This window comes from Tauraco erythrolophus, chromosome 1 (assembly GCF_009769465.1).
Source record: "Tauraco erythrolophus isolate bTauEry1 chromosome 1, bTauEry1.pri, whole genome shotgun sequence".
NCBI classification, from domain to species: Eukaryota; Metazoa; Chordata; class Aves; order Musophagiformes; family Musophagidae; genus Tauraco; species Tauraco erythrolophus.
Genome location: NC_141465.1, coordinates 136,340,864 through 136,354,648, shown reverse-complemented (window position 1 = coordinate 136,354,648; position 13,785 = coordinate 136,340,864). Strand labels below are relative to the sequence as shown.

At 47.3% G+C, this 13,785-nt stretch overlaps 1 protein-coding gene across 2 annotated transcripts in view; it reads right to left on the bottom strand.

Annotated features, from left to right (window-relative positions):
- PPME1 (protein phosphatase methylesterase 1) overlaps positions 1 to 13,785 on the bottom strand; it is a 38,527-nt gene that overhangs the window by 2,136 nt on the left and 22,606 nt on the right. Inside the window, exons 6-13 of one of the 2 annotated variants that reach the window (XM_086622429.1) lie at positions 9,542 to 9,696; positions 8,894 to 8,984; positions 8,099 to 8,164; positions 7,192 to 7,324; positions 6,355 to 6,484; positions 5,634 to 5,678; positions 2,099 to 2,163; positions 848 to 915 (exon numbers count right to left, since the gene is read on the bottom strand). In XM_086622429.1, the coding sequence (XP_086478555.1) occupies positions 848 to 915; positions 2,099 to 2,163; positions 5,634 to 5,678; positions 6,355 to 6,484; positions 7,192 to 7,324; positions 8,099 to 8,164; positions 8,894 to 8,984; positions 9,542 to 9,696 (753 nt within the window). Of the gene's footprint in view, positions 1 to 847; positions 916 to 2,070; positions 2,164 to 5,633; positions 5,679 to 6,354; positions 6,485 to 7,191; positions 7,325 to 8,098; positions 8,165 to 8,893; positions 8,985 to 9,541; positions 9,697 to 13,785 lie in introns of those variants that run through there. The other variant, XM_086622437.1, reaches the window with a different exon arrangement.

Sequence of the window (13,785 nt, the reverse complement as noted above, 5' to 3'; positions counted from 1 at the left end):
GTCCTTTGGTCTTCTCCCTTCTCACCCTTTACGCATCAACCTACACTATACCCATTCATTGGATTTAAAATATGCAGTCCATGGTCCTACATTTCTACTGTTTCATCCCCAAGGGCACAGGATAAAGGGAGGGGGAAGAAAAAGATACCTCTTTGGCATTGCCAGTCCTACAGCATCACACGTTTTGGGGCTTCTAGCTTTTGTTGAAGAATTCTTAGCTAAAAGCTGGAGGACTTTTCAGGACTGCTTAAGAAACATGCTTATTTTAGGATCACCTTACAGGTGAATGGTAAAAAAGATGAGCATCTTCGATGAGGTCTAAGCATTGGTTTAATTATTAACTTTATGGTACTGTAACTAAGACTCTGTTGAGTTTTTCCAATCGACCTTATCAGTCTCAACCTACTCTCACCGCTGTGCGGCTGATCGCAGAGGCCTGGCTTCTACAGCTCGTTATGAAAACACATGAGATAAGTAGGGAAAGTTGGCAAAATGAAGCACACAGCTTAACCTGTCTAACTGCTTAAATAGCCCTGATTACTTAAATAAAATGCTATTTAAACTAAATACCATAAAGCTTGTAACTCTGCCTGCTGGCAGGCTACAAAGGACTCGATCTGCTTCGCTCCTCCCCTCCACAGAAGGAGGTTTCATCAAGACAAGTTAATATGCAAGAAGTTTGGAGAGAAAACACAAACATCAAATAATATTACTGGCTGTCATCAAAGCTGTTTGTTCACGTGTGGTTTTCAGCACTATGCTAAAACTCCCACACGGAGAGGCACGGACAGTAAGAGCAAGGGCTCTGCTCGACGACTGCCCAGCTCCGGCTCCCGCAGAGCCTTACCACTGGAATCCACCGATGGGCTCTGTAAACCTGTGACGGATCAGGAATGTTGCAACAGCTTCAGCAACCTGAGGAAAGGGGGGAAAAAAAAAAAAAAAATTGGTCAGAATGTAAAGGGACATGAAGATAACAAGAAACACTTGCCCCATCCCTGGAAGTGTTCAAGGCCAGGTTGGATGAGGCTTTGGGCAACCTGGTGTAGTGGAAGGTGTCCCTGCCCATGGCAGGGGGGTTGGAACTGGATGATCTTTAAGGTCCCTTCCAATCCTAATGATTCTATGATGCTATGATTCTATGAAATTCAGTAGTTTTCAAAGCCTGCAGCATTTCCAACAACGGTCCGTGTCCCCAGGACCCTCCTGCTGAATCACACTGGCTGCTTTAAAACTAAGAGCTCTGTATAACTGGTTTATACATAAAAGAAGGAACGACATGCTTCCACCTTTACTCTGGCACTGACCACACAATCAAGAACTGACAGAACTTTTTCACTGCCTCTTTCAGAAATTCTTCAAACGATGCCTACGTTTACCAGGTAAAAAAGGTCTGGTGAAATCACAGTGGAAGTTATTCCTATAAAGAGTAAATCAAGACACTGACCTGACACCAATAATATCGCTTAGCATTTATATTAAAAAGAAGGTAAGAACTCAGTATGTTTAGGTAAAAATCCCTATTTCAGATTGGTAAAGCAAACCACAGAAAGGCTGAGTTTTACACTCATGGCTTTAAAAGCAGACATGTTTCCAACCACAGGCTCCACTGGCTGCACCACATTCCTGCTTCTAGCTGGTCACTAAGTTCAGCAGCACCCAGAAGCAGCACTGCTCTGTCAGTCTGTAAGCTGTTTCAGTACCATTTGTTTTGTATTTGGAAAATGTGAGCCACCCAACTCAGAAAAAACAGAGACCAACCCCCAAAGATGCAGCTTAGCACAAGGGAGAGCGGAGAACTTCACGAGGAAAGGCAGGGAGGACAAACCCACGCTCCACATGGTAAGAGTTAGTTATATCACCACTAGTCTGAGAGTTAAATCTGTAACCTAGCCAAGCCCTGTGTCATGGAACATCTTAGGCAGGGCTTTCCAGCCAGCTTAAAAATCCAAGCTGTTTTGGAAATAGGCAGTTAAGATGTCCTGCCAAAAACCACCCCTGAAGTATCATCTCTGCTCACAGAAAACAAAGCACCTCTTTTGCATTTAAACTGTAAAGACCACGACTTACCTCGCTTCAACCCTACAGTGGGGCTCACCTTGTCTGGAGCATCTTCATGGACTGCATGGCCACACTGCGGGAGGACCTGCATCTGAAACTTCCCTGTGGAGCAAGAGAGGCATCACTGAGGCTGCTTTTTTAAGCGGTCCTGATTCCTAACAGCAATGATTTAGGCAAGCAGTTCTTGGCGTACACAGGAAACATCAGACGCTACACCCTTAAAAGCACTGTGAATTTATGAACTCTTCTAAAAAGGATCTCAAACTCTTTACCAACAAACCTCACTAAATCTCACTATATGCATCTGGCAAAGAGGGACCAGGGAAGGCACAGAAGTTTAGGGCAAATGGTTCGACACACACTGCAAACTGTTCCCAGAGAAAGCAAGAACTGGCTGTTTAATTCATCTTCCCCAGGTGTAACTAGAGCAGGTTCCCAGGAATTAAAACAAAGCTAGGCTTTGACAACTGGGGGAAGTCTCGTGCTCACTAGCCCTTGTCCTTATGGGTGACTTTAACCTGCCTGATGTCTGTTGGAAGTATAACATGGCAGTCAGGAAACAGTCTAGGCGGTTCCTGCAGCGTGTGGAGAAAAACTTCCTATCACAACTGGTCAGTGAACCGACTAGAGAAGGAGCTCCCCTAGACCTGCTGTTTGTGAACAGAGAAGGTCTTGTGGGAGATGTGAAGGTTGGAGGACGCCTGGGGCATAGTGACCACGAGATAATAGAATTCTCAATTCTAGGGGAAGTTAGGAGAGGGAACACTAAAACGGCCAAGCTGGACTTTGGGCGAGCTGACTTTGGGCTGTTTAGAAGTCTGGTTAACAAAGTCCAATGGGAGACAGCTCTCAAGGGTAAGGGAGCGCAGGAGGGATGGTTACTATTCAAAAAGGAAATTCTGGAGGCACAGGAGCGAGCTGTCCCTGTGTGCCGGAAGTCGAGCCGCCGGGGTAGAAAACCAGCTTGGATGACAAAGGAGATTTGGGAACATCTCAAAAGAAAAAGGGATGTCTATAAGTCTTGGAAGAATGGGCAGGCATCCAGGAATCAATACAGGGAGGAAGTTAGGGCATGTAGGGAGATAATCAGGGAGGCAAAAGCCCAATTGGAACTTAGACTAGCCAGCTCCGTAAGGGACAACAAAAAGTCCTTCTATAAATACATTAATAACAAAAGGAGGGCTAAAGATCACCTCCAGCCCCTACTGGACTCAGGGGGTACGTTAGTCACTAGGGATGAGGACAAGGCTGAGGTCCTTAATGCCTTCTTTGCCTCAGTCTTTAATAATAAGGTCAGTAGTTCCCAGGTGAGCTGGCCTATGGTGTCTGAGAGCAGGGAGGGAGAGCAGATCGAAGCTCCTGTGATCCAAGAGGAACAGGTCAAGGATCTGCTCCTTCGGCTGGATGCCCACAAGTCTATGGGGCCTGATGGTATCCACCCGAGAGTCCTGAGAGAGCTGGCGGATGTCATTGCCAAACCCCTGTCCATTATCTTTGGGCAGTCTTGGCTCACTGGGGAAGTTCCGCTGGACTGGGGCTGGCGGATGTTACCCCCATTTACAAAAAAGGGCGGAAGGAGGATCCGGGGAACTACAGGCCTGTCAGTCTGACCTCAGTGACGGGCAAAGTCATGGAACAGGTTATCTTGAGTGCTGTTAATGAGCACATACAGGTTAACCGGGTGATCAGGCCCAGTCAACATGGGTTTATGAAAGGCAGGTCTTGCCAATCAAACCTGATCACCTTCTATGACAGGGTGACCCGCCTGGTTGACGAGGGAAGGGCTGTGGATGTAGTTTTCCTTGACCTCAGTAAAGCCTTTGATACAGTCTCTCATAATGTTCTGGTTGAGAAACTGATAACTGCTGGCCTGGATAGGCACACCCTCCTTTGGGTTAAAAACTGGCTGGACGGCTGGGCCCAAAGAGTGGTGGTAAATGGGGCTAAATCCGGCTGGAGGCCGGTCACCAGTGGGGTTCCCCAGGGCTCAGTGCTGGGTCCAGTTCTGTTTAACATCTTTATCAATGACCTGGATGAGGGGACTGAATGTACCCTCAGTAAATTTGCGGACGACACCAAGCTGGGAGGCTGTGTCGATCTGCTCGAGGGTAGGGAGGCCCTTCAGAGGGATTTGAACAGACTGGATCGTTGGGCTGAGGCCAATGGCAGGAGCTTTAATAAGGCCAAGTGCAGAGTCCTTCACTTGGGGTATAAAAACCCCAAGCATCGCTATAGGCTCGGGGAGGAGTGGCTGGAGAGCTGCCTGGCGGAGAAGGACCTGGGGGTGTTGGTTGACTACCGGCTTGATATGAGCCAGCAGTGTGCCCAGGTGGCCAAAAAGGCCAATGGGATACTGGCGTGTATCAAGAATAGTGTGACCAGCAGGAGCGGGGAAGTGATCCTGCCCCTGTACTCGGCACTGGTGAGGCCGCACCTGGAATATTGTGCCCAGTTTTGGGCCCCTCGCTTTAAGAGAGATATTGAGCTCCTGGAGCGAGTCCAAAGAAGGGCGACCAAACTGGTCAAGGGGCTGGAAAATAAAACTTATGAGGAGCGGCTGAGGGAGTTGGGGCTGTTTAGCCTGGAGAAGAGGAGGCTGAGGGGAGACCTGATTACAGCCTACAAATACTTGAGAAAAGATGGTGGGGAGGTGGGGGAAGGGCTCTTTACATTAGTGATGGGTGACAGAACAAGAGGAAATGGGCATAAGCTTAGTCAGGGCAGATTCAGGTTGGATGTTAGGAAGTATTTCTTCTCTGAAAGGGCTGTCAGCCACTGGAACAGGCTGCCCAGGGAGGTGGTTGAGTCCCCGTCCCTGGATGTGTTTAAGAATAGGGTGGATGAACTACTTAGGGATATGGTTTAATGGGGATTAGGGATGGTTAGACTCGATGATCTCTAAGGTCTTTGCCAACCTAGTAATCTATGAATCTATGAATCTAGGCTTCTCAGAGGTTCAGGTGCAGGCAAGACTACCTTTCAGAGTCAGAACCGTTATCAGATCCACCTTAACATCATGTTTATCCTGCTACCCAATACTACTTTCCAGTACTGGTTGCTCTGGAAATCAATGAAGCTGGGATGGGGGGAAAAAAACCAAACCCCAAAGTCAAAACATTAATGCAGATGCTTAATCTTGGTCAGATGTCTGCCAGAAACATCAGGAGACCAGACAGTTCTGGATGGTGCCAAGCGTTCTAGCTAGGAACATCAGGAATGTCGTTAAGAAATGGAAAAACAGATTAGAAAGAAGCCCTCGCAGACAATAATTCTGATCCAAGAGAAGCGTGGCAGTTCCGTTGCTTGAAACACTGAACGCCAGACTGAACAAAAAACATGGCAACAGCCCTTCACAACTTCTGCTGAACCTTTCCCTCCTCCACTTCTCCACCTTTCCACAGACAGTTAGAGAACACCCTGGGACGGACTAATTTCTTAACACGCATTTGTTTCGCTATAGACTGCACCTGGTAAGAGTCATTGCAGCTCTCTCGTTCGTGTAGTCATAGCAACAAGCTATCATCCAAAAAGAACATTACAGTAAGGAGTGAGTAACAATATTAAATATTTACCTTGCATCTGTCCAATTGTTAGATCTTTATCCAGCCTGTCAACACCTACAATCAAATTAACAGATGTATTGGTGAAAAGCCAGAGAGAACATGACTGCCTAAGCAGGGCTTTACTCGATATTTTGAAAGAGACATTTGGTTTGAAAAACGTGAAAAGAAACATCTCTGACACCCACCACGAGGACATTCCACCGCTGCACCTCAAGAGAGTAAAGTGACAGGAAAGAATCCCAGCCAAAACCGCAAGAACACATCCCTCCCTACAACTGGAAAGGGCATTTATCTGGTTACACGCTGTATTTGTAGGTACAAAAAGGGCCTACAGTTGGCTGTAAAACATCGATAACTTGACTTTCAGTTGAAAAGTTCAAAACACGCCCATATCTGTAGGAAAACATTGTAGTGGAGGCTGGAGGGCAGCTTGGATCTGTCCTCTTTGCTCTTCTTCCTCATCATGGAACAGAAACACCCATCCAACAGCAGCAATACACAGTATGCCATTATGTGCTATTCTGATTTTACAGGCTCTGAACTAATTCCAGATCTGCACGGATCAAATGGTTTAGGATATTGCAAGATAGATAGAAAAGTCAAGATGGAAGAGAGATCTGCCAGTCTCAAGAGAAGGACATTACCCAAACGCTGACTCTGTTTTCTAACATGCAAGTGGGGCTGAAACGAACGGCCACTGCACCTAAAGAGCACTGGAAGAGACACGTACCAGCTAAAAGCAAAAGCTTTGGAGTTGGACAGCTTAGGAAGAGGTTAGATAAACCCCTGAACCAGCCATCCCAGTACTTTTCTGTTTTCGCCAGTTCAATTCGCCACGTGTATAAGTGCTCCTTCTTTGTCTGCAGGGAGGAGAGAGAGCTCAGCGTTAGTGACCAGTAAAACAGCTGAAATAAAATGAACTCAGAGAGCCACTTGGAAGCATATATAAAAAATACTGGCTCCCTCTGGTGGATTACACATGGCCAGGGGCTCACTCCCCTTGCTCCTGAATTTCTCTCCAAATCACAGCCAAAGTAGACAAGTAGGGAACAAGAAAGTCAGCAGGAGCTACACCTATAGATCAAGAGAAGGCTGCTGTATTCAGGGCACTCAGTTTGCTGTCTTTCACTGGCACAGACAGCTCACAAACTGTCTGAATGTCCACACTTGGCTCTCACTTAAGTGACACAGAAATAAAAGGGGTTAAGCTGGCTACAATGATTTTCCTCTAGGAATTTACATTCCTAGGTTTCAATTGCCTGCAAGACCTCCTGAATGCTACAATGCTGCGGAAACGAATGGAAATACCACAAAAACTCAGAAAAGAGCATCCCTCATTCAGGCCATATGCATCAAATCTGTGAGCATCTCAGGAAAGAAAACAAAACCACACACTTTCAGGTAACAGTCCAAGATAGAATCAGTAGCACGAGACGAAGAAGAAAAACAACAGTCGCAATACAAAGTTTTTGGTCTCTGGAGTCGCTCCCCTTTATATTGGAATGATCTGGATAAGTACCAGCAGCTACTCTTGCAGGGGAGCATCATGCAAACGCAAATTCCCTACCTCTGTGTCATCTTCTTTCTTCCTTTTGTTGACAGAGCCCCCCCCTTCTTCATCCTCTTCCTCCTCCTCCTCTTCTTCAATAATACCCTCCACTATGGCTTTCGGACATTCAGGACTGGCAGCCCCTTCACACCTGTGAAAATAAACCCAGAAACTGATTCCCTGCCAAAACAACAACAAAAAAAAAGAAACCCAACAGGTTTTAACCTAAAGTGGTCAGTAATTTCTCAGCTACTGGCTGAAAAAAAATGCCCTCAAGTTTAAAAGCAGTCGTGGGTGAACGACACAGCCATGATTAGCCACGGCACCGAGTGCCTGTGCAGCACATGTACCCATCCCAGTGCAAATATAAATGCAAAGAGTTGCTTAAAGGAGGCAGAAGTGGTCAAACAATCAACAACAGCTTTCCTTAACGGAGCGTGAGACGTTTGCAAAGGCTCCAGGTATGCTGAGGAGCAGCACAAGCAGATTTACTCTGATCCCTGCAAACTCACCTCAGATCACTCCCAAAATGCAACAGATAATTCAATAATTTCTAAAAGGAGCCATACCCTGAAGGCCAACACGACTTAAGCACAATTTCTGAAGAGGCATCGCATCAACACTTATTTCTTAATCTGTGTGGAAAGGTAAACAAGTGAAGGAATACACAACCAGCAGTAGTAAACTTTTTAAAACACGGCTCTTGGCGGATTTTTCCCCAAGGAAATTTTGGCCAAGCTTTCTCCGAGTGCCATGATTATGATTCAGTGCTGCTGCTGGTATCAACTGTGATCGAATGATGAGAAATTTGTATTTGCTAGAAGAAATCTGCACTTCCAAGTGCGTTTGTGCTCTGTAGCAAAGGTATAGTAAAATACACAAAATGATGTTGAGAGATTTAAGAAAACCCAAACAAACCACCTACTGTTTGACTTGACCGACCATAGAAACTCTGGCAGATTCAAGATTTCTTATCTGTCCACTTTTTACGCTAGAAGAGAAAAAATCAGAAGGACAGAAGTAGTTACTCCACAGAATCAGTAACCAGCAGGCCCAGAAACAGGAGCAAAAGCCCTTTTTGCATCTCAGGATTTCCCCAAACCGTTCCCAAAGCTCCTGCTGCCAGGAGGTGCTCGGAGTGGCTCACACTACACGTTGACTCACGTGAACCCCCCCACTGTCACCGTAACGGAGTTTAAAGGACCTGTGGGAGAAGTGCTGGTGGGGAAACAGTGAAATAGGGTTATACTCATTCCGTTGCAGTGGACAGGGAGAGTACCTGGTACTGGTACCAGAACTGGGCTTTCTGTCCTCCAATCTACAAACTCAACCACGAGGCCTCTCCCTTTCCAACTCGGCTGCCCAATGTGTCAGTAATTCCTGCTGAATCAGACATAAGTCCTGTCTCTTACACATGGGATGGACATCTCAAGCTCCTTCTGTTACAGCTGGGACACTTACAAGGAAGCTGCAATTCATATCATGAAGCTTTCCACTAGCTGAAGCTCCTAGAGGCTCTTCCTCCAATGCCTAGCCAACTCTCCCAGAAATTATCTTGGAGACCTCTCTCTCCCTGCCAAATCAGCCAAGGAATTGGTGACAAGAGATGAGGAAGTGAGCACGGAAGAAGAAAACAGACAAATTATATAAAATTTGTTTCCTTCAGGAGTTAAGCTACACAAACAAGTGATTTTGGAGACTGCATAAGCCCATCCATTACCTCCACTCAATGGCATTCTCAAGTGACTTGAATGTTTTGGGACGACTCCTTAGGAAGTTCTGCATGCTGTTCAACGCATCCATGGCTGTACCTAAAACCAAGTATTTTAACTTTATGGCATCGGATGAAATAATTGCCACATCCCTCTATACAGAACTGGTTACTGGAGAACACCCTCGGAGAGAGCTGGAGCTCACCAGGGATTTAAAGCTGTTAAGGAAAGTACAGCTCAGTACTCCTAAGCCTACAGTCACACCTGCTCTCACATTAGAGAATTAATATTAACTATTATTAATAATATGAACAGGTAGGACATTCAGATAGTAAAAGAAGGCACGTAACCGCTCATCAGCTCTGTGCATTATATAAAAAGCCACCCTTCTCCCTGCTAGCAAGAAAATATTGTCAAGAAATTATCAGGAAAACAGCAAACAGAGATCCCACCTGGGAAAAGCAAAAGGAGGGGTCATGCTAGAAAGACTTTTGTGCAGGTAGCATCTGTTAGGAGGATGGAATTAGCACCGGTTTAAAAACCGGGGAAAATTTTCTGTATTCAAGGATTTGGGGATAAAAGGAAAAAAGACCAACGTGGAAAACAGAACCCCAACCCAAGAGTACAGAACCCTGTCCAAGGGTCCACACGCTTACCTTCCACAACATCGATCATGCACAGACCCAGCAAACTCGGCACCAAATTGGCGACCGCCGTGTGCACGGCGATGGCCCCCCCCATGCTGTGCCCGATCAGCATGATAGGGGGAGGGAGGTCCCCATACAGAGCTTCGACCACGTTTCCAACGTCTCTGCCAAATGGAGATAAAAGCATGGTCGGCATCTCCACCTTGAGACGTTTCTGAAGCAGATTTGTACAATGGGAGGAGAAAGTACAGATCCAAGACAGACGTCCGGCTCCAAATCCTCTCTGGATGCCCATCAACCCACAGGCAATTGAGAGAAATTTATTCTCTTATGACTGTTTCATCTAGGTACCGACAGAGAAAATCATTCAAGCCAATACTTTCCTGAAAAAGCATGTCATTTCCATTTTTATTAACAGAAGGTGCTTATTTAAAAGAAATCCCTGAAATCGACATTCTACGTTGATATTAGCTGGTGGGAATTCTAACTAAAAGGTGAGAAAATGCTGTCAAGTCCTCTTGCATGGAAGCGTCAACTAAGAAATTCACTGTTCTGAATTTGCAATTATAGAATTGTAGAATCAGAGAATGGTTTGGGTTGGAAGGAACCTCAAAGATCATCCAGTTCCAACCCCCCTGCCATGGGCAGGGACACCCTCCGCTACACCAGGTTGCCCAAAGCCCCATCCAATCCGGCCTTGAAAACTTCCAGGGATGGGGCAGCCACAGCTTCTCTGGGCAACCTGTGCCAGTGCCTCACCACCCTTAGAGGGAAGAATTTCTTCCTTAGATCCCATCAAAATCTCCCCTCTTTCAGTTTAAAGCCATTGCCCTGTGTCCTGTCACTGCACACCCTTGTATAAAGCCCCTCTCCAAACTGGCTTTCCTGACTAAAACCATTCAGAGGAACTGGAGACCTGAGCAGCATTGCAACTACAGAATGGAAACCAAGTCAAAAATAAAAGGCTGACCAGCTTGTTTGCTCTGTCAGAGAAAATTGCTAGAGGATTTGATTAAAAAAAAAAAAGAAAACCAGCTATCATTTAAGGCTCCAATTTAAAGGCTATTCAAGAATAACTTTCAAGCTCATTGCTAAGAGGAGGGAAAGGTTTGGGATTTTTTCTTTTAAAAAAAGGCAACTTGTTTTCCTCCCACAGTAATGCTGCTCCAGATTTCAAAAATCCTAATCACTTCACAGAGCATCTCCTCGGGACAATAACACATCAGGATCCGACACGCCATACGCAGCAGCAATAAGGCACACAATGGAAGTCAGAACACGTTTCACACATGGTCTCCTCACAACAAACCAAGCGGATTTGTTTCTATGAAGGTTACAAAATCCTTCATGACTTCATTGTAGCCCTAGCAAAGAGCCTCTTTGTACTAAACATGGACGTAACGTAATGTGCTCAGCAGTGGGTATTTGCTTTTCTTACAGCTTTGTCAAGAGGGGGATTTGTATTCCAAAGCAGGTCGTGATAGTTTGGAAAAGCGACTCCCTCCACGCTTGAAAGTCTCAGCCTGTGACCTGCACTTTGGAGATGTCGCCAGTCCACGGCGGGCGGGCTCTGAGCGCTCACTCAGGGTGTGGGAGAACCACCAAACCAGTGATTCCAAGCTAAAATGCCCCAGTCGCTTATGTCATTCATAGATTCATAGATTCATAGATTTCTAGGTTGGAAAAGACCTTAGAGATCATCGAGTCCAACCATCCCTAATCCCCATTAAACCATATCCCTAAGCAGTTCATCCACCCTATTCTCAAACACATCCAGGGATGGGGACTCAACCACCTCCCTGGGCAGCTTATTCCAGTGGCTGACAACCCTTTCAGAGAAGAAATACTTCCTAACATCCAACCTGAATCTCCCCTGACTAAGCTTATACCCATTTCCTCTTGTTCTATCACCCAACACTAATGTAAAGAGCCCTTCCCCCACCTCCCCACCATCTTTTCTCAAGTATTTATAGGCCGTAATCAGGTCTCCCCTCAGCCTCCTCTTCTCCAGGCTAAACAGCCCCAACTCCCTCAGCCGCTCCTCATAAGTTTTATTTTCCAGCCCCTTGACCAGTTTAGTCGCCCTTCTCTGGACTCGCTCCAGGAGCTCAATATCTCTCTTAAAGCGAGGGGCCCAAAACTGGGCACAATATTCCAGGTGCGGCCTCACCAGTGCCGAGTACAGGGGCAGGATCACTTCCCTGCTCCTGCTGGTCACACTATTCTTGATACACGCCAGTATCCCATTGGCCTTTTTGGCCACCTGGGCACACTGCTGGCTCATATCAAGCCGGTAGCCAACCAAGACCCCCAGGTCCTTCTCCGCCAGGCAGCTCTCCAGCCACTCCTCCCCGAGCCTATAGCGATGCTTGGGGTTTTTATACCCCAAGTGAAGGACTCTGCACTTGGCCTTATTAAAGCTCATGCCATTGGCCTCAGCCCAACGATCCAGTCTGTTCAAATCCCTCTGAAGGGCCTCCCTACCCTCGAGCAGATCGACACAGCCTCCCAGCTTGGTGTCGTCCGCAAATTTACTGAGGGTACATTCAATCCCCCCATCCAGGTCATTGATAAAGATGTTAAACAGAACTGGACCCAGCACTGAGCCCTGGGGAACCCCACTGGTGACCGGCCTCCAGCCGGATTTAGCCCCATTTACCACCACTCTTTGGGCCCGGCCATCCAGCCAGTTTTTAACCCAAAGGAGGGTGTGCCTATCCAGGCCAGCAGTTACCAGTTTCTCCACCAGAACACTATGAGAAACTGTATCAAAGGCTTTACTGAGGTCAAGGAAAACTACATCCACAGCCCTTCCCTCGTCAACCAGGCGGGTCACCCTGTCATAGAAGGTGATCAGGTTTGATTGGCAAGACCTGCCTTTCATAAACCCATGTTGACTGGGCCTGATCACCCGGTTAACCTGTATGTGCTCATTAATAGCACTCAAGATAACCTGTTCCATGACTTTGCCCGTCACCGAGGTCAAGCTGACAGGCCTGTAGTTCCCCGGATCCTCCTTCCGCCCTTTTTTGTAAATGGGGGTAACATCCGCCAGCCTCCAGTCCAGCGGAACTTCCCAGTGAGCCAAGACTGCCCAAAGATAATGGACAGGGGTTTGGCAATGACATCCGCCAGCTCTCTCAGGACTCTCAGGTGGATACCATCAGGCCCCATAGACTTGTGGGCATCCAGCCGAAGGAGCAGATCCTTGACCCGTTCCTCTTGGATCACAGAAGCTTCGATTTGCTCTCCCTCCCTGCTCTCAGAAAGCATTCCCCTTCCATCAGGAAATCTCTAGGAAGTGTTACAGCGTGGTGTGAGTTTGAAGTGCTCCGTGCAATGAAGCCACTGATCTGTGCTGGCAGCCCAAAAACTGTGTCCTAGGCTGCACCCAGAGCAGCGTGGGCAGCAGGGCGAGGGAGGGGATTCTGCCCCTCTGCTCTGCTCTCCTGAGACCCCCCTGCAGTGCTGCCTTCAGCTCTGGGGTCCCCAACACAAGAAGGACATGGAGCTGCTGGAGCGGGGCCAGAGGAGGCCACGGAGATGATGGGAGGGCTGGAGCACCTCTGCTATGGAGACAGGCTGGGAGAGTTGGGGCTGTTCAGCCTGGAGAAGAGAAGGCTCCGGGGAGACCTTCCAGCACCTTCCAGTGCCTAAAGGGGCTACAGGAAAGCTGGAGAGGGGCTTTGGACAAGGGTGTGGAGTGACAGGACACGGGGTGATGGCTTTAAACTGAAAGAGGGGAGATTTCAATGGGATCTAAGGGAGACATTTTTTACAGTGAAGGGTGGTGAAACTCTGGAACAGGTTTCCCAGAGACGCTGTGGCTGCCCCATCCCTGGAAGTGTTCCAGGCCAGGTTGGATGAGGCTTTGGGCAACCTGGTGTAGTGGAAGGTGTCCCTGCCCATGGCAGGGGGGTTGGAACTGGATGATCTTTGAGGTCCCTTCCAGCCCAAACCATTCTGTGATACTACAATTCTGTGATCTTTAGGACAAGAGGAAATGGCCTTAAGTTGTGCCAGGGGAGGTTTAGGTTGGATATGAGAAAAAATTTCATCCCCGAAAGAGTTGTCAAGCACTGGAACGGGCTGCCCAGGGAAGTGGTGGAGTCACCATCCCTGGAGGGATTTAAAAGACATGTAGCTGTGGTGCTGAGGGATATGGCTATGGTGGACTGAACTATGTGTTGGGTTAACAGTTGGACTCAATGATCTTCAAGGTCTTTTCCAACCTAAACAATTCTATGCTTCTA